This window comes from Arvicola amphibius, chromosome 4 (assembly GCF_903992535.2).
Source record: "Arvicola amphibius chromosome 4, mArvAmp1.2, whole genome shotgun sequence".
In the NCBI taxonomy this organism is placed as follows: Eukaryota; Metazoa; Chordata; class Mammalia; order Rodentia; family Cricetidae; genus Arvicola; species Arvicola amphibius.
In genome coordinates this window covers 119,784,298-119,803,685 of record NC_052050.1, presented here as the reverse complement: position 1 = coordinate 119,803,685, position 19,388 = coordinate 119,784,298, and the positions used below count along the sequence as shown (strand labels likewise).

The window sequence follows — 19,388 nt, the reverse complement described above, 5'->3', positions numbered from 1 at the left end:
TACTGAGTCTTAAGAATGAAATTCACAGTTTAACAAACATTTTCTCCCTAATTGATATATAGACAGAGCTGCTGTATATTTTTTCAATTTATTTCTTTTTATTTTTGAGATAGTAATTACAGCATTTTCCCCTAGTCTTTCCTCCCATATGCCTGTGCTCCCCACTTTCTTTCAATTTCATAGCCTTCTTTCACTGATAGCTAATACATTCATATATGTATATGTACATACACATTTGTATAAACTTTCTGAGCTTAAGAGAAATTCCAAAGTTTGCATTTTCATAACAGCACTATATAAGGATTCTTGATAAAACCAAATTTAAAAAGCAAAAACTGTATATGCAATTTTGAGACTACTTTTTATCTAAAAATCTCCTTTACTCTATACTGTATTGAAAACATATATTGTGTGTGTACATATAAATATATGCATACAATATATACACATACACACACACACACATATATATATATACACATACATACATGCACACACACAAAAAAACCGTATTTATCAACTTCCTAAAGGATAAAAAGAGACAACTGTACCTTTGTTGAAAGACTTTGACTCAAAACTAGGTACTTAAAGAACCATTATAGGCATCATCTGTCTCCAAGATTCTACTTTGAAGTCATAAATAACACTCTTAGACACCTGAGAACAAGGAATGAGCTTGAAAGATCATCATTATAAGTAGGCAGCTAGTGTGCAGAACCTCCAACATGTAGAACAGGAGCAGGAAGTCACATGCTTAATTTCACTTCAAAAGAATAGGTCAAAAGTTAATAGCTTATGCATGCCAGGAAGTCTAATGGTCTCCTCTAAGGGAAATCTCCAGTGACATCTAGATTTATTTTACGTTTTCATGTAGCTGTCAGACAACGTATGTCACGCCCTATAGGAGGTATGAAGAAAAGCTCTGGTAACTAAAAGTGGGATCAGAAGTAGCTGTAACCTTCACAATCCTTTGGTCTTTCCCTGGTGGCACTTTCCTGAGGTGCCTAGCAGGATGACTCTTGTCACTAGAAATAATGCAACTCAGGACAAAAGTCTTCTCCACTGCATCTTAGCTCTTAAAGGGAAATGCTTTATGCGCATGACAAATACTGCAAAAGAAGCATTGTTCACTTTCCTATTCTGCATCTAATCAGAGTGAAAGCAGCATCAGTGCAACCCCTGAGAGTCACCCTCCAGGGCGATGGCTAAAAGCCCAGAATGTCAACCTCCAAACATATCCCCATGTCATCGCTGGCTACCGCCTAGTGCTCTCCTCCGGTGTTTCCGGTAACAACTTCAGTTGTGTTACCTTACGACTTTACAGCACTGTTTATTCTTTCTATGTTTTGTAATTCTTTCATCTCTCACATTAGATAACATTCAAATCTATTTCAGGTGAATATTTTTCTTATAAGCATTAGAAAATGTAAACTTTTTAAGCAGGATCTGACATTATAGTGAATATGCAAAACAATTAAGTAAAATTCATAGAGATCAGCGATAAAAAAACCCCAGAAAGCAAAACAACACTCAAGCAGACAAATTCCCAGCATGTTTTGAGAAACATATTTGTCTGCATGCCTGAGCCCCTTGTTTAGTCAACAGTCAAACTTATCCATCATCGTTCAGTTGACATTTCTGGGAACTGGGGAAATCTACAAAGATGGATTGCCATTACAAGAAGAACAAATTAACTTACCCAAAGGGATATATTGAAATGTTCTGTGATATATATATATATTTATTTTTTAAGTAAAGCAAATTTAGATTGAAAAGAAATTGACAAAACAATCACTCTTAAATGACCCATGGAAATTTGCCTTATAGATAGATGTCTACATGCAGGCTTAGGTTGGGTTCTGCTGTAATCAATGTCCTATTTTTAAATTTAAGCATTTAAATGCATCTAGATTTTTATATGTAGAAATTATGGATGAGCACCAGTCTGACCAATAATAACTAGCAAGCTGCATCCAATATGTCACAATCCATTAATATCTGTGAGCTTCTGCGTAGGAAATTGATGAACTCATGGTAATGCTTTTGACCACCTTAGTAGATTACTGTAAAGTCCTGTGTCTAGGCTGGCCTCTCAACCTTAGCATATGTTTCTATATCTACAACACAGTTCCTCAATGTGCTTGTCAAACAAAAAAAAAACCCAAAAACAATGTTTTTTCAGCAGTATTATTGAAATCTTACACAATGATACCACACTTATGAACTACTGTCCAGTGACAGATACAACCTATCACTCATGATCAGAGAGAACAAATGAAGTGATTTCAAGACTAAGTACATAAATAAATGATACACTGAAAGAGGGATGAGCATCATAGAAAAGAGGTCTATGCTAAACATGCTCTTCTTTCTCTTCCTCTGTCTCTCCTTTCCTCTCTTTGTCTCTTTCTCTTTCCCTCCTTCTCTCCTGCAACCTCTCTCCTCCTCCTCTTCTCTTCTATTTCCTCATCCTCCTCTCTGAACCTATATGGCTCAAACAAAGTTATTTCATGGGTGAATTAGCATGGAGCCCTTCTGCCTTTATCCTCGGTCTTTAGACAGTTATGTTCCTCTGATTGAGAAGTGCTCCCTGGCAGCAGTTCTGTGACTCTAGTTTTCGTACTGCCTTAGGACTGATTTACTATGCTTTACCTGACAATGTGAATTCAGAAAACTCAACTCCTTTTCAGGCACCGCCCCCCTTCAGCCACCATAATTGTTAGCTTCTTTCTAGAGGGCAGTGTGTTTGGCTCTTCAGTAAAGCTTCGCTTATATTATCATCCTAAAGTATTCAAAATATCATAACTTCTGAGCTAACAGGGCTTCCTACATAGGTTTCAGAATGAAAAATATTAAAACAACTTCTCGGCCTCCTTCTTTCTCTAGTGTAATGCTGTGTCACTCTCTCTGGGCTTCCCCTCCAGGTACCTGGAAAGCTTGACAGTTTGTTTTAAGTTGAGACTGACTTTGAGTAGTTCTGGTTGCTGAATTTTAACCAAAATGACCCATACCCCCTCAAGCCTGTACCATTAATCACCCAGCGTGACAACTACAAGTGCCCTGCATTTCCTCCACCACTGTGTCAGAAGAAAGAATTACAGTGACGGCACACCTCCAAGACCACATTTCAACAAAAGTGCACATGGCACGAGCTGTTTCCAGTCAGCGAGACTTTGATGCTGTCTATTGCAATATTACATATTGCATCATAAGTAGATTCCCTTCAAGCCAACATGAAACATAAAGAAATTTGTATTTAGGCAAACTCCCCAAATATGACTTCTCTCCAAGACCAAGGTGACTTGGTTCTGTTTATGATATACAAACTCCTCAAGAATGATAAAGTTCAGCCATATACATTTTTATCTAATTGTAATGCAAATTGTCTCTATTTTCTGATTATAACACTAAGCAGTATAAGAAATGCACAATATATTTGAAATATGGATGTAAGCATACAGAACATATATTATAAACTTTAAAATACTTCTATTAATTCCTTGAGAATCTCAAACATTGTACTTAGATCAAATTCACCCCTCATTCATTACCTTTACTCCTCCCACATCTATCCCTATTACCCTGTCCCATCCAACTTTATGCCAATTATTTTTATTTTTTCAATTTTTTTTATTTTTTGAGATTATAATATAATCACATCATTTTCCCCATGTCTCCTTCTTCACAAGTCCCCATTCCCTTCTCTCTCTCTAACCCCTCAATATATCCTTCCTTGCTATTTTTCAAGGTCTTAAACTCTACATCGTGACATTTTTTCAACAATCCACTGAGACCAGTTTGTGCTGTTCACATGCTCTTGGGCGTGGGATAAATCACTGGAGTGTGGTCAGCCTACCAGCAACTATCAATTTAATGAAAACTGACTCTCACTTCCCCAGATGCCCTCAACTATTCATAGTGCCACAATTAGGGTAGAGGTTCATGAATCATTGCCCCTTCTCAACAGAATGATGACTGGCTTGATTTTGTGCAGACAACCACATTGTTAAGAGTTCATAAGTGCAGTAGCCCTGAACTATTCCATACTGCTCCCCTGACCCCTGCCTTTCCTCTTACAATCAGAAGTCATCCCTCAGCCTTGGGGACTGGTAATATAGATATCCCATTTATGGTTAAGCATTCAACTAAGACTAAACATTAGTTATCAAGCTGACAATTATTAATCCCTAGATTAATATAAATTCAGTAGACAGTGATCTCCTTGATCCTAAGTAGTTCAAATCCCTTACTACATTTTATGTAATCAGGGGGACTCTTCAATGTATTCTGAAGGATAAAATGTTTCTATGATTTTAAATTTTGATTCTCCTGATAAAAAGACATTTTGTTCTCTCTAGTAAATACCTGGCCCCCATGTCCTTTCTCACAGTGTCTGGTAGAGGATATAGTCTGAGTGTAAGATCAAAGCAAACATTCATGGAAGAGCTTTGACTTTTAACTCTCAGGGAAAAATTAAGGATGAAAGGTTTGACAAAAAATGAATTTCAACATACAGTGTTGTTCTTAATTTGTAGTGATGATTTAATTGGTCTAAAAGGAAGGTACTAGGCCAGTAGCCATGTTTATGTTCTCCAGAGGTAGGTTAATTGTATTCAAATCTTAACTTTTGCAGTTGGTAGCTCTGTGATATACAGCAGGCATTTCCCTAGGCCTCCACGCCACCTTTACCATGAGGAGCTTTGCCTCTTCTGTAAAAAAGGCAGAAAAAAGGTAGTGAAAAGAACTATTCTGTTATAAACATTTAGGAGATTTCCTGAGAAAGTAGCTCTTGCTGATTTCTGAAAGGTATACAGGAATACCTCAATGGAAATAGTCCAGACAAATGTAAAAGCAAGTCAAAAGGTCCTAAGGCAGGAAGAAAGGACAGACTTTTTGGCTGTTCTCAGTTTCCAAAATCACAAAGAAGGGAATGGTAGTTATGACCCAGTAAGAAAGCAGCAAACACCAATGATTGACACAGCCACAGAGAGGACCTTATCCAGAGGAGTCATCTTCGCCCAGTCATTCTTCCATCATTTCATATTTCCTTTATGAGAATTCTCTTGTTAACTCATTACTTACATAGTTTTCATATGCATTCCTTAATTGCTTCAACATAAGCTCCATTAGTCATCTCTATTTCTATAATACAAAAAATAGAACCAGGTTATAATCATTGGCATTTAATAAATATTGGATGAAAGTAGTAAAAACGAAATGGATGATTTTGGTAAGAAAGGTAAGCTAGAGCCTTATAGCAAAAAGGTTTTTTTTTTTTGCCCTAAAATAGATTTAAGCTTTTAAATTCATGATGAAAAAGTAGGGAGTTTTAACTTGAAGGCAATCTAGTAAGATTTGCCCTTTTAAAGAAAATCTCAAAAATAATCTCTGTGAGACTGGCAAGTTTAGCTTTGTTTACCTTAGTTTAGCTTGCTCTGTCAGAGGACCTGGTTCAATACTCAGCATCCATATGGCAACTCAAAACCAACTACATCTCCAGTTCTGAGGAACCCAATGCCATTAGAGGCCTTCTGACAAGGAGAATACAAGACCTGTCGGATCCTGGTTGAGAGCCATTAGGAAGCCAGAGACTGACTGGACCAATGGTTATAGCCAGACTGCCAGAGACAATGGAGAATGCTAAAGGAGCACTGTGACTTACAGGGATGAGGCTTGAGACATGAGACAGCTGGCTACAGAGGGCACAGGCAGAGGTATTTTTCAGCAGTATTAATTAACATATATGATGAATAATCAAACATATTTGAACCAAATTCCACACTTTTAAGGAAGATGTGACATAGAAAATAGCAAAGGTTAGAACAAACCATAAGGTGTGGAAATAGAACCAGAGATATTAGTGTGTATTCATGTTTGATAGATGGATGGATAAATGGATTTATAGACAGAAAATAGGCAAGCAGATAAATTAGACAGACAGACAGAGACAGACAGACAGATAGATGATAGATAGATAGATGATAGATAGATAGATAGATAGATAGATAGATAGATAGATAGATAATAGCTAGCTAGCTAGAAAGATAGATTGGTAGATAGATAGATAGATAGATAGATGATAGATAGATAGATAGATAGATAGAAGATAGATAGATAAATAGATGATAGATAGATAGATAGATAGATAGATAGATAGATAGATAGATAGATAATAGCTAGCTAGCTAGAAAGATAGATTGGTAGATAGATAGATAGATAGATAGATAGATAGATGATAGATAGATAGATAGATAGATAGATAGAAGATAGATAGATAGATAGAAGATAGACAGACAGACAGACAGATAAATAGATTGATTGATAGAGATAGATAGATAGATAGATAGATAGATAGATAGATAGATAGATGATAGATAGATGATAGATAGATAAATAGATGATGATAGATAGATAGATAGATAGATAGATAGATAGATAGATAGATGATAGATAGATAGATAGATAGATAGATAGATAGATAGATAGATAGATAGATAGATGATGGATAAAGAAAGGTATAGCAGATTCATTCTCTGTGTGTGTATGTGTGTGTGTTTGTGTGTCTGTGTGTGTGTGTGTCTGTGTGTGTATTTCCCAGCTTTGTTAATTTTTTAAAAGGGGGGAATATGAATCAGATCAAGCAAAGCAGTGTATGGTGTGAGCATGAGATAAACATTTTGTAGCAAAGTTCAATACTCAGTATATTTACACCCTGACCTTCATTTCTAAAAGGCCCTTCTTGCTAAAGAATTATTTCTTACAGAATGCAGAGATGACTCAGTGGGTCAGAGTAGATTCTGCTTTCACAGCGGACCAGAGTTTGATTCCTAGCATACCTCAGTCAGTGCACAGCCAAGTGTAATTACAGTGTCAGGGTTATCTAATGCCTGTGGCCTTCTCAGGTACCTGTACATCCACACAGACACATATATACACATAGTTTTAAAAAACAATGAAAACAAATCTTAAAGTCTAGAAAGAATAATTCCTTAAAAAGGGAGTTTACTTAAAGATGAAAAGAGAAAAATGGCAAAATAAACTTAACACATCTTCTGTCATTAAAAAAGTAAATGGTAAAACAATAATGGAGACTTGTTAAAAGTGATATTGTGAGCCTCAAAATGAACAAGATGTGCTACAATTAAAAGATTTCTCACAATAGGAGTTTCAATAATAAATATACATACATAAGATTAAATAAGTATAGATCATAATAGAGTGATCACTAAAAAATGTGCATAATGATGAAATTAGACCAGGTCAAAACAAATCATCAAGGAATGTAAAAATTCAGAATAAATTTTGGGAACTCATAGCTGGAGATCAAGTCCAAGATTTCATGTATGCCAAATACATGTTCTACAACAAAGCTGTTTCAGCATAATTTCAGAACATTACACTCAGGAGGAAATCAGTACCTTTAAAATATAGAAACCTGGAAGATCTCACCATAGCCAAATGAGCAGCACTTTGTGCTCCCTGCTAAAATACACAGTGAAGAATGGATGAGATACTTTAATAGGACAGTACTAACAGACAAAAACGAGAATTTATGAAGAACGTTCTGTAAAATAGCTAGCCTTGACTTATTAAAACTACTGCTAACGCCAAAGCCAAGGAAAGATTGAGCAAATGTCCCAGCGTGCACACTAGTGAGACCTGAAACTAAAGAGAAGCAAGTCAGCTTTTATAGATCCTGGGTTGGAAGAAAAGGGCATATTTAAATTAAGTTAAATTAAAATTAAAATGTCATTCTTAGGATAACATAAAATGGGATCAGGACATTAGGATTAGAAAACAGTTTTCCTAAGTGTCTAATTGCTAATAGTGTTGAGTGTATAGCAAATTACATTCAGATATCTCAATAGTGAGGAAACTGGCATAATTTGTACTATATATATGAACCATATTTTTTTTGGTTTTTCGAGACAGGGTTTCTCTGTGGATTTGGAGCCTGTCTTGGAACTATCTCTGTAGACCAGGCTGGTCTCGAACTCACAGAGATACGCCTGCCTCTGCCTCCTGAGTGCTTGGATTAAAGGTGTGCACCACCATCGCCCGTCAACCATATTCATCTATATGAATATATATACACATAGATGCTTATCATGGTAAATGTAGTCAGATTAACAGCTGAGAAAATAAGGGATTCTTTTCACTATTTTTAAGGGGTGCCTATGAAAAATTTTGAACTAGAGAACAAGTAAGATTTACTGAATTATTTGTAGAATAAAATCATTGCAAATGAAAAAAGAAATAACAAAAATATAAAATTTAAAAGTTAACATTGTTTTATGCATGCATATATGTTTGTTTGTTTGTTTATTTATTTATTTAAGCATAACTTCAAGCATTATAATGTGTCAAATTTGGGGTACCTGGTCTTATGTCAAGGTCTCTGATCCATTTGGTGTTGTGTTTTATGCAGGGTAATAGAGTCTCTTTTCATTCTTTCAAATGTAGACATCCAGTTTGACTAGCACCACTTGGTGAGGATGGTGTTTTAACTCCAGTGTGTATTTTTTTAGCTTCTTTGGAAAAAAGATCTGGTGTCCTTAGGTATGTTGAGTTAGATCTAGGCCTTCAATTTGATTCCTTTAATCAACATATATTTTTATGCCAATATCACCTTGTTTTATGACTATAGTTCTGTAGTAGAACTTGAGATCAGGAATGGTGATATCTCCATCAGTTCTTTCATTGTACAGGATTATTTAAGCTTTCTTGGTTTTAGTTAGTTTGTTTGTTTTCATATGAAAATGAAGATTTTTTTAATTTTTGAAAAAATTGTGTTTAAATTTTGATGAGCATGACATTGCATCTGTAGACAGATTTTGGTTGGATGGTCATTTTCACAATATTAACCCTACTGATCCATGAACATGGGAAATCTTTCCATCTTCTGATGTCTTCTTTAATTTCTTTCTTCAGTGTCTTAAAGTTTTTATAGCACAAGTCTTTCACTTGCTTGGTTACAGTTATCCCAAAGTATTTTTCAGGCTATTGTGAAAGGTATTATTTTCCTGATTTCTTTCTCATTCTATTTAATATTTGTATATAGAAAAGCTATTAAATTTCATGTGTTAATTTTGTGTTCTGGTACTTTATCAGAAGTATTTGTCAGCTTTAGAAGTTTTCTGGTGGAGTTTTTGGGTCTTTTATGTATAAAATCATCCACAAATAAATATAATTTGATTTCTTCCTTGATAATGTTTTTGGTATAGAATATTTCTTCTTTCGTTTCTTGTGTTTGAGTCTATGTTCAGTTGCAAATAATAGCAAAATACATTCACATCCTACAATTATGACTAATCCATAAAATTTGCAAAAAAAATATCTTGGAAGTTCTTATTGAATAGATTGTTTTCATTTATTTTCTAACTGATTTATAATATATATATTCAGAATCAAAAATACTATCAATTTTGGTTTTGAAGGCAGTAACAACCAAAGTTAATTTTTTTGCTTTTTTTTTTTTTTTTTTTTTTTTTTTTTGCTTGCTCTTCTCTCCCGGCCAGGTTTCATATGTCAAAGCTATTGATATTTGGATGGCAGTATGCCTCCTCTTTGTGTTCTCAGCACTACTGGAATATGCAGCAGTGAATTTTGTGTCAAGACAACACAAAGAGCTTCTGAGATTTAGACGAAAGAGAAAGAATAAGGTAAGCAATTACATTTATTGGGTTTAATGGGATACCAATTTGCAGTGTGTAATGGTTTGTTGTGTGTAATGCAAATATCCATGGGAAAAACTTAGACTGGGAACTAAGTGAAATGATATTCTCTCATTTTCAGTTGAAAGGCTGTGTAAAGAATGTTTCAGGAATAATTATAGTATTGAGTTATACTATATATGTATTATATCTGATGACATAAATGCTTTATTGAGGTCATTAGTATATTTCCAGGAACAACATTGTTTATGCTTCAATTAAGAAATATCCATCTCCTACTTGCAATGCTAGAGTATTTCCGATGACATCACGTAATAAAGACATCATATTTAATTATAAATATTGTTATCTGATCTAATTGGATGTTTCCATAAAATGTCATGGAAGTATTAGTATAACGAATTTATGTAGTATAGTTTCTTCTTATACTCATTTTCATATTTAAATATTTTTGTTCTGACACCCTGTGGTAAATTAACCAAGTGCTATTGTTATCTTGCCAATAGTTTATCAAAGATGAACCCATAAGAAAATGCATTTGAAGCATCAGTAGACAGACATAGAAGGCTGCAGAAATAACATGCTAGCTGAATTTGGTTGTGTATAATGTGTTTGCTCCTCTGTTAAAGCCTGCTAAGGCATCTTTCTTTATGGACAATATAATTTTGAGGAACCCTATTTCCTTTATAATAACAGAATTTCTCTCAACAGTAGACCTATGGTTTACTTATTACCTTGTAAATGTGACAAATTAAAACTTAAAGAAAAATCTTTGCTCAACATAACACTGTCAGAATCATATATAAAAGTATTTCCACAGTCCTATATACTGAGGTATTTAAGCAAAACATAAATCTTAGGAACAATGGTCTGGCTTAAATGGTAAGAAGTTTTAATAATTTCTAAATGCTAAGTTATTTGTGAATTATTTGGTACTTATATATTTATTAAACATTTTAAAACAAAAGATGTTAATCTCTCAGCTGAAGTACACTTAATATTAAATGTATTCTAAGGTAACTGACATCTAAAACTTATCTCAAACCTTATAAACATCCACAAACGAATGCAGGAAAGGAACATTAACACTGAGACAGTATTTTGCTGGACATAAAACAACCCTTAATTTTTATCTGATAAATTTTTATGAAAAGAAAACTATACCATTCATATGCTGAAATATATTGTGATAAGAAGAATAACTTTCATATTGTCCTTCCACCTTCCCCTGGCCTTGGTCATTTATGTTTTGTCCTCCCCTTACTCCTCTTCTCCCTCTTCCTCCACTCCTTTCCCCCCTCCCCCTGCTAATCTCCCTCCTCTTCCTGCTCTTCTTCCTCTACCAGCTGTCTCCTCCCCCTCCTCTTCTTTTGTTACCACCCCATTGTATCCTCCTCTTTTCCTACTTCTCCCTCACCCCCTCCCATTCTCTCCCTCTCTCCTCATCAGTTCTCTCACACAGATTTTTGCTGCCCTTTCTCTCCTGTTTCTTATACTGACCAAAACACTGTAACAGAACCAAGGCTTCACAGGGTTTAAGCACGTGCTTTTCTTTCTTGTTGGTGACTGATAAAATTTTCCTGATCCTTGTTTTTTATAACTGGGGCACTACTCAGTTTCTGTATCATTAGTATTTGATTTTACATGTTCTTTTTCTATTCCTTTCTACAGTAGCATGCTTCAACCACAGGCTACCTAGACTGGAAATGAGAAGTTTCATTCATATGTTGTCAAATAGGAAAAGTCTCATAGTCACTGCACACTAAACATCACCAGATAACGAACCAGACCATAAATTTAGATATTCAATTCTAGTTCCTCTTTTCAACGAAAAGTTTTTGACTGAAGTACCTCTATATTCCGTTTTACCACAAAAAAGAGTGAGATAAAAATATTTGATGTACTTGATGTCCATTACTCTTTAGCTCACAGCAAAGATGCAAAGATTAGTTTGTTCAGAATCTCATATGCCAGGAAAAGTTAGAAAGAAATACAAGAGTAATAATGGTTTATTGTTCTCTCATCACTACTTGAAATATTCAGCAGCACATGTGACTAAAGGTAATTAAAATGTAATGCAGAACACAGTAACTAATTTTTGATTCAATACTTTTAGATAGATACTTCGTATCTGTGAACACCAATGAATTGATACAAATGTATGCTAAAATGGTGTATTGATTAAAATCAATTGTGTAATTATACGTGATTTGATTCTCTGGTTTCTCAATCCTTCTTGGTCCACTTTACCTTCCCACAGACAGAAGCTTTTGCACTGGAGAAGTTTTACCGTTTCTCAGACACGGTAAATTGACTTTCTTAACTCTAAGTAGAGGAATGTGATCATCGATAAAAAGCAGACAGCATATTCTGCTCTCAGGCAGTGTTTGGTGGGGAAACACAGCTCAGTTTGGACTTAGAGCTATGCAAACAGCATTTCTCTTCAGCTAGGAACAATCATCTTTACTAAGAGCTATACTCTTGTCTTTGCTCACTGAATGAAAGACTAAGTTATTTTGTACACAGTTAAATATAACTGGTCAAAGTGAATTTAAGCATATATATTTTAGAAATATCTACATCTTGTAGTGAGCCTCACAGGAGGAAATCATAGAACTAGAGAAAATTAACTTAAAAATAAATGGGAGCTGGTTGTGTTGGGTCACATCCTTAATCCCAGCACTAGGAAGGCAGAAGCAAGCACAGGCAGACAGAGCTCTATGAGTTTGAGCCAACCTAACCTACACAGTAAGGACTAGACCAGCTAAGCTATAAAATGAGAACAAACTCAAGAAATAAATAAATAGCAATAAATAAGTAAGGAAATAAATAGAAAACTATTTATATACACAATTCTAAGAGCAGCTGTAAAAGCAACCAGAAAATAAGGACCAAAATGCTTTTGTGCTGTCTATATATTTTTAGAATCTGGTCATTATAAGATTATGTATAGAAATCAAAAATTCTGTTTTAATAAGCACATATTTTCAACTATAAATAATAATATATGAAGAGATTACAAAGATATACATCCATGCATGACATGTAAGCATCCAGGAGGAAAATCTGGAGTATTCGTCCATGAGTGATTTGTGAATGTATAAGCCCAGAATTGGGTTCATGAGATTGCATTACAAATAGTCTAGTTTACTAAAATGAAATTTGGGGGTAAATTTTATTTTTAAAGCATTTCCCAAGATGGATTCTGCTGTTCATTCGTAACATCCTTGGTTAAGAATCTAGCAAAAAATAATAATAATAATATTAAATGAACATTTTTACCATCACAACTTTATTGCATATTATCTTTAACCAGTACTACTCCAAAGCACTGTATTGGTTGGTTTTATGTCAACTTGACACAAACTAGAGTCATCCAAAAGTAGATAATCTCAACTGAGAAAATGCCTTTGTAAGATCCAGCTCTAGGGCATTTTGTTTATTAGTGATCAATGGAGGAGCCCATTGTGGATAGTACTGGAACTGAACTGATTGTCCTAAATTCTATAAGAAAGCAGGCTGAGCAAGTCATGAGGAGCAAGCCAGTAAGCAGCATCCCTCCTTGACCTCTGCTTCAGCTCCTGCCTCCAGGTTCCTGCCCTGTCTGAGTTTCTGTACTAATTTCCTTCAGTGGTAGACTATGATGTGGATGTATAAACCAAATAAACTCTTTCCTCCCCAACTTGCTTTTGGTCATGGTGTTTCATTACAGCAATAGAAACCCTAACTAAGGCAAGTACTTACTATGTTCTAGAATCTACAATCACTTAGCTAGTTAACTATGTTGGTCAAATTTACATGTTATTTCCCAATCCTAATTTTTATCTATGAAAAATGTTATATGATTTACTGACTATAACTATCCAATTAGCAAAATTTTAATTTTATGAAATCTGAATAAGATGTAGTAAGTTCAATATGGATTCATATACATGCACATATATGATAATAAATAATATATGTGTATGTAAAATTTATTTCTAAAACTGAACTATTATTTATCATTAGTAACTAAAAAGATTTCAGAAACCATTTAATGAAAATTGCACATTCTATTAATTATGGCTTTATAAAGATTTCTGATGAAATCTTGCTCTTATCTCACAATCAATTATATTCAACAGAAAAAAATGTATAGTAATGTAAACACTTTCTTTAGAAAAGTTAGATTTTACTATTTTTAACAAGTAGGATAAGCATTGTACAATTCTGGAAATGGTAGCTTTGACTTTTGTTAGGCATTTTTCTCAAACTCAAAACTGTCTGGACTGACCGAATTCTTTATCCTCTTTAACTACATACTCTGCTTTGAAATGCTCTGAGCAATCTCAGTCTTAAAATCCACTTAATCACAATAGACTAAATGATAGAGTGTGTCTCTTTTCACGAGCAACAATTTTCATGGCTTTCCTTCAAATGCTAATTTGGAAGGATAGCCAAAGTAAAGAAAATTTATAGAGAGTTTGTTGCAAGAAGAGATCTTATATCAATGCAGATGAAATTCTTAGAAATGTTGTTTTTATAATCTAGTAAGGTATTGGCTTGAACTTGATACGTAATCTTTGGAATTCACGTCTGTTCTATTAGAGGTACAAAAGAACCCTTTGTCCATTCAGAAGAGTAAAAATTTTCTCTCGTACACAAATTTCCCCACCCCACACTGTCAAACCCTGCTGTGCTGACTCCCACTGCGCCATGTCATAGATGCTATCTCCAGTGCTGAATGTGTATGGGTGTATGCATGATATGAAAATATTTTCGTTAGAGGTCACTGTTGTCGTGTATGGAAAGATACAAGGACAACCTAGTATTTCCGAACATGCATTATCTGTTGAGAGCTTTGAGTGACACTGACTGCTTCAACGCATTTCATGTAGCTTCCTCTACATTACAGTAACAATGCAATGCTTTGCTAAGAGAAAATTCTAGAACTTGTCTCCTAAGTATCATCCGCATATACAAATAAAATAAATTATGACCAAAATTTGTGTTTAGCTAGGCCAGCAGCTTTCTTTAAAAAATAAGATACAATTCACTGCATTTTGAAAATTGGTATAATACATTAAAATGACTTGTATTGTAAATGTATTTATTGTCTTACTTTAAAATAGCTCAATATAACTTTTAAGCTTGATGTGTAAACTATTTTTCTGTCTTGTGTTCTGTCAGTTCTACAGTTTTAAAGCAAATACAGACTGTATGTGCAATGTGTTGGTTGAAAAGGGGAAACCTCATGGCTGAAACTGTATGGTACTCACATACATGAAGTCAGTTAATGTGTTCCATTCTAGATTTATTTATGGTATACTCTAGAATAAACATATTCCTTAAATAGGTTTGACTTACAATGTTTACATATACCTTTAAAAAGTGATTGTTCAATAATTCAAAAACCAAAAGATTTGTTTTCTAAAGATTTACTTTTATCAGACATTGAAACTTTCTCTTCTCAAGTAAAGATAAGATTTTGATTATTTTCTGAAAACAACTATTTAAAATTTATGTTAAGCAAACTATTCCCTTCAAGTAAATATAGTTTGAATACTATTCATAAAAAGTAATATTCTGTAAAGAAATATAGGGCTGGCAAGATGGTTCTGTATGTAAGGACAGGTGCTATGAGAATGGATGAGGATCTGACCTGAGCTCTAATCTCAGAACCGAGGTCAGAAGGAGAGAACTGATCCCCCAAACTGTCCTCTAATCTCCACATCCTTGTCACCCTATGGCACATCCACACAGACGTACACATGCACAAGCACACAGAACTAATAGGCAAACAAATAAACAATTAAAAGGAAAGAAACAAAGTAGTATAAGGCCTTCTTATTTGAAATTAAAATGTCATAATTGCCTCTATCTCAAAGTTAACTAAAATAAACATGTGGCTCTTCCACACGCTGCCAATTCTTTTCACTGAAAGAATTTAGTATACTACACCAGAAGTTAGGGTACATTTAAAAAAAAACAATCTATGGACTTCTTATCTTTCCCTTAAAATATCTATATCCTAGTTTCACAATTTATCTAGATACTGAACATTCATCTTTAGAAACTTAAAATTTGCCACTTGCTTGCCCCTAATTATTTTTGGAATCAACATTGAATGCATCAAACATACACTGAACTCTAAGTCATCTCTAATCAATGCAAAGCTTTCCTTCAAGTGGTGTTAGAAGAATTTCATATCAACGTTCGACTTTCAACTATGAAATAGTTTAATTGATCCCACTTATATTTTCTTACGATTTATTTTTTGAAACAACACAGAAACATTTGACGATAAATTGTAAAAGTTATTTAAGCAAGTATGCATTTACAGTTATCTATTTATTACTTAACTGTATAAAGAATGTTTGAAAGGTATCTACTAAGATAGAAGCATTGCACTGGAAATTACATATGCAATCTAACTATCAACTTACCATATTTCTCTATATCTTACTATAATTTACATAATCAACTCCCTGGGGTCTTAGATGCTCAGTGTTTTGTGACCATTCGGGGGCAATTTTCCTGCCTTTATCACATTCATAATCCAACTTCATATTTTTGACTCCTCATTCTAAAGACCTAGAATGAGACCAAAAGTTAATTCTGATTGTTCGGACCTCACGGGTATGAAGATATATTATTGTGAGGACAGAATGAGGAGATTTCACTGAAGGACTACATCTGGTCTACCACATTCAGCCTACCTCTACTATTTCAGTCTGCAGTAGGCAGACATATGCGTTGTCCTTCAATAGGATACTTTAAACACAGTGAAAAAGGACTTTGGTTTTCACAGTGCAGGTCTGAAGAATAATTACTAAAACATTTTTCTCTGTTCCCAATTTAAAATGTCTTTTAAAGCCTTATTATGAAATTATACAACTAAGTGGCATTTTAAATTTTTCATTGTTTTCCTTTGAAACTGGCTTAAGGAATAATAAGGGGGTTTGTCTCCAGGTAAATTAATGTTTTAATTTTTCTTTTCTAAGCAGTCATGTTTTGTAGCTTATTTTTAGTTCATTCTTTGCAATCTTTATTATATATAATCTGTATTTAAAAGTCATAACATTCGTTAATTTTATAATCACTAGATATTAGAAAACATATAGAGAACTTTTCAGTCAAATATACATATTACTTGCCTTTGTGACATGGAGTTCATTAGAATATACACTGAAGATATATCAAATTATAAATTATATTCAGTAAATATTTGAGAGGTGATTGAAATAAGAACATTCAATACCAACCTTACCATTTACAAACACTAATTTTATGTCTCAACTATTCAAAACTAAAATTGATTTCATGATAATATCATGTATCACATCATATCCTAATTCAGTAACCTAATATATATAATAATATATATTATATATTATATACTATAATAGATAGTAGTCTTTTAAGCCAGATTCACCACTGTTTTATTATTTAGGATCAGTTTTTCAGAAAAATTACAAGAAGTCACTTCAGAGATTCACTTGACTATTTTATGGTACTAGAAAATTCATGGGACAACTCTTGGGAAATGTTTTATAAACTATAACTTCCCATAATTAAGCAGGTAATTTGTCCTGTCTCAGAGGAACAAAACTGTAAAGTTCAGCAGCCATTTGACAGCTCAGAAGATTCCTTTTTGGGCTCATTGTCAGATAAACTGCCTGTATAGGAATTTGATACATACGACCCAAGAAGTTACCTTTTTGAATATTCCTGAGTAAACATTTTTTCTAAATATAGGGTATTTCTTTTATAAGGGACTATTGATTGAAATTCCCTTTTCACATGACTCATTATACAAATATCTGAGAACAAACTATGAACCAATGTCCTTCATGTTTGGTGGCTATTTTTATCAAAGTTCATGAGAACTCCCATAGCCATCATTTAAATGCATCATCTCTGCTCACAGTACCGAGAGTTTGATTTCTCTACACGCTGGCAGTCACTCTGAAATTCCACTATCTGTACTTTCCCAGAGACTAAAGTCTACATCCATATTTATACTAGATAGATCCCTCCACAATCACAGACCTGAGGCTGTGAGCCTCAGTGTGTCCTTTTTCATTTCAAATACAATTTATCTTCTAGTTACATTACACAGAGGGGGCAATAAAAGTACAAAACAGACTCAGCAGAGTTCAGCAGTATTATATGTTGGTCTTCTCACAGTTGAGTCCAGAAGAGATGGCAATTTTTCCTTCAATGCTTGTGAATTGTATCTATTGACCTTATACTCAGTAAGTCCTAGCTGTAGACCAATGATGTTGAACCTGGAGTCTGGATTAATCAGTGTCTATTGTCCTATCACATGTGCTGCCAAAGCTCCTAAGCCTTCCTGATCATTCCCTTGAAGAGAAAAGTTATCATTCACTGATTAACTTTAACTGTGATCCCCATGACATGTTCATCAGTTTTCTGCAATAAGCTGGAGAATGTAGGTTCTCTGAGAGGAAGGGAGACAGTAACTGTATCTCTCCCAGGTATATGTATACTGTGTTTGACATTTTTATTAGATTGAGATTAAAAAGAAAATATCAAAAACATCAGTTAAATCGTAACTACTTCCTTTGTGCTGGCAAAGCTTCCTAGAAGTTTCACATTATCTAGCATATGAAGATGAGTGTAGGAATTCTTTACTGAATTCAGATAACAGCCAGTCTGCCAAGATCTGTCTAATTCTTTGAGGCCAGACAGACTGCTCTAGCAAGACTTATTAGAACTAGCACCCCTGCCTCCACTCACTCAATCAGAACTGAGAATGCCAAGTATCATCTTTCAACCGATAGTGTTTGATATTTACTTCAGATGAAGATTTGGGTAGTTGTAACAGGTCCCATTCTAATACATCCAATTAAAACTATTCTTTAAAAAAAAATGGCTAATCAAGATTAGGCTCAGACCAGAAATAGCAATATGTGTTCTATTCTTTCAATTGCACATGGAGTCAAAGAAGCTTCTGTACTCTCATTCTTCCTACCTAGAATCTTCTTGACTACAGATTCCTACAACCATAGCCAGTCACTTAGCCTCCCTTTCTACTGCCCCACCAGCTTCCTTTTGTCAACTCTTATTGCATTTTTGCTCCTTTGTAATAATATCATGCATTATCCACTGATTTCCAGTATCTAAAAAAAATCTGTTTTTTACTGTCCTTGTGCTTCCCATTTAAATATTGTTTTATCTTAAATTCCTATTCAGAGTTATGCAAGGAAATCCTGACCTTCAAGACAGTCTTTAAGTGTCAACGGCCTTAACTTCATTTGTCCAATTAGATCTGTCTGAAAGGATGAAATAAGTTAAAAAAAATTATATCTGTGCCTTTATCTCCATTTTCCACTATCATCATTGCTTCTAATGTTTGATATAAATAAATCTAGTAGACTTCCTTAAGAGTGGTAACTTCTAAAACTAGGCCTATCTTCAGCCCCCCCAATGTGCCCTAAGTCACTCATAGGAATCCTACCCATTTTCACTATTATCTTTTAGTTTCTCAATAGACATGTGTGAAGTGCAAATGATCTTAATTTTAAATAGTCAAGAGAGATTTTCTTCCTACCAGTGAACTCAGCATGATCTTTTCAGGAATAATTGTGCTCATGAATCTACATGTCCTCCCACTTTCTGTAAAGGAAGACCTCCCCTACCAATGGTCATACTACAGAGTTTAGCTGAGTGTGGTTTGATCACTAAAGCCAGAAATTTATGAATAAGAAC

The 19,388-nt window shown here is 34.2% G+C and overlaps 1 protein-coding gene across 2 annotated transcripts in view; it reads left to right on the top strand.

Annotated features, from left to right (window-relative positions):
- The window catches only part of Glra3 (glycine receptor alpha 3), a 147,217-nt gene that overhangs the window by 124,107 nt on the left and 3,722 nt on the right, over positions 1 to 19,388 (top strand). Inside the window, exons 8-9 of one of the 2 annotated variants that reach the window (XM_038327681.1) lie at positions 9,519 to 9,662; positions 11,935 to 11,979. In XM_038327681.1, the coding sequence (XP_038183609.1) occupies positions 9,519 to 9,662; positions 11,935 to 11,979 (189 nt within the window). The remainder of the gene's footprint in view (positions 1 to 9,518; positions 9,663 to 11,934; positions 11,980 to 19,388) is intronic. The other variant, XM_038327682.1, reaches the window with a different exon arrangement.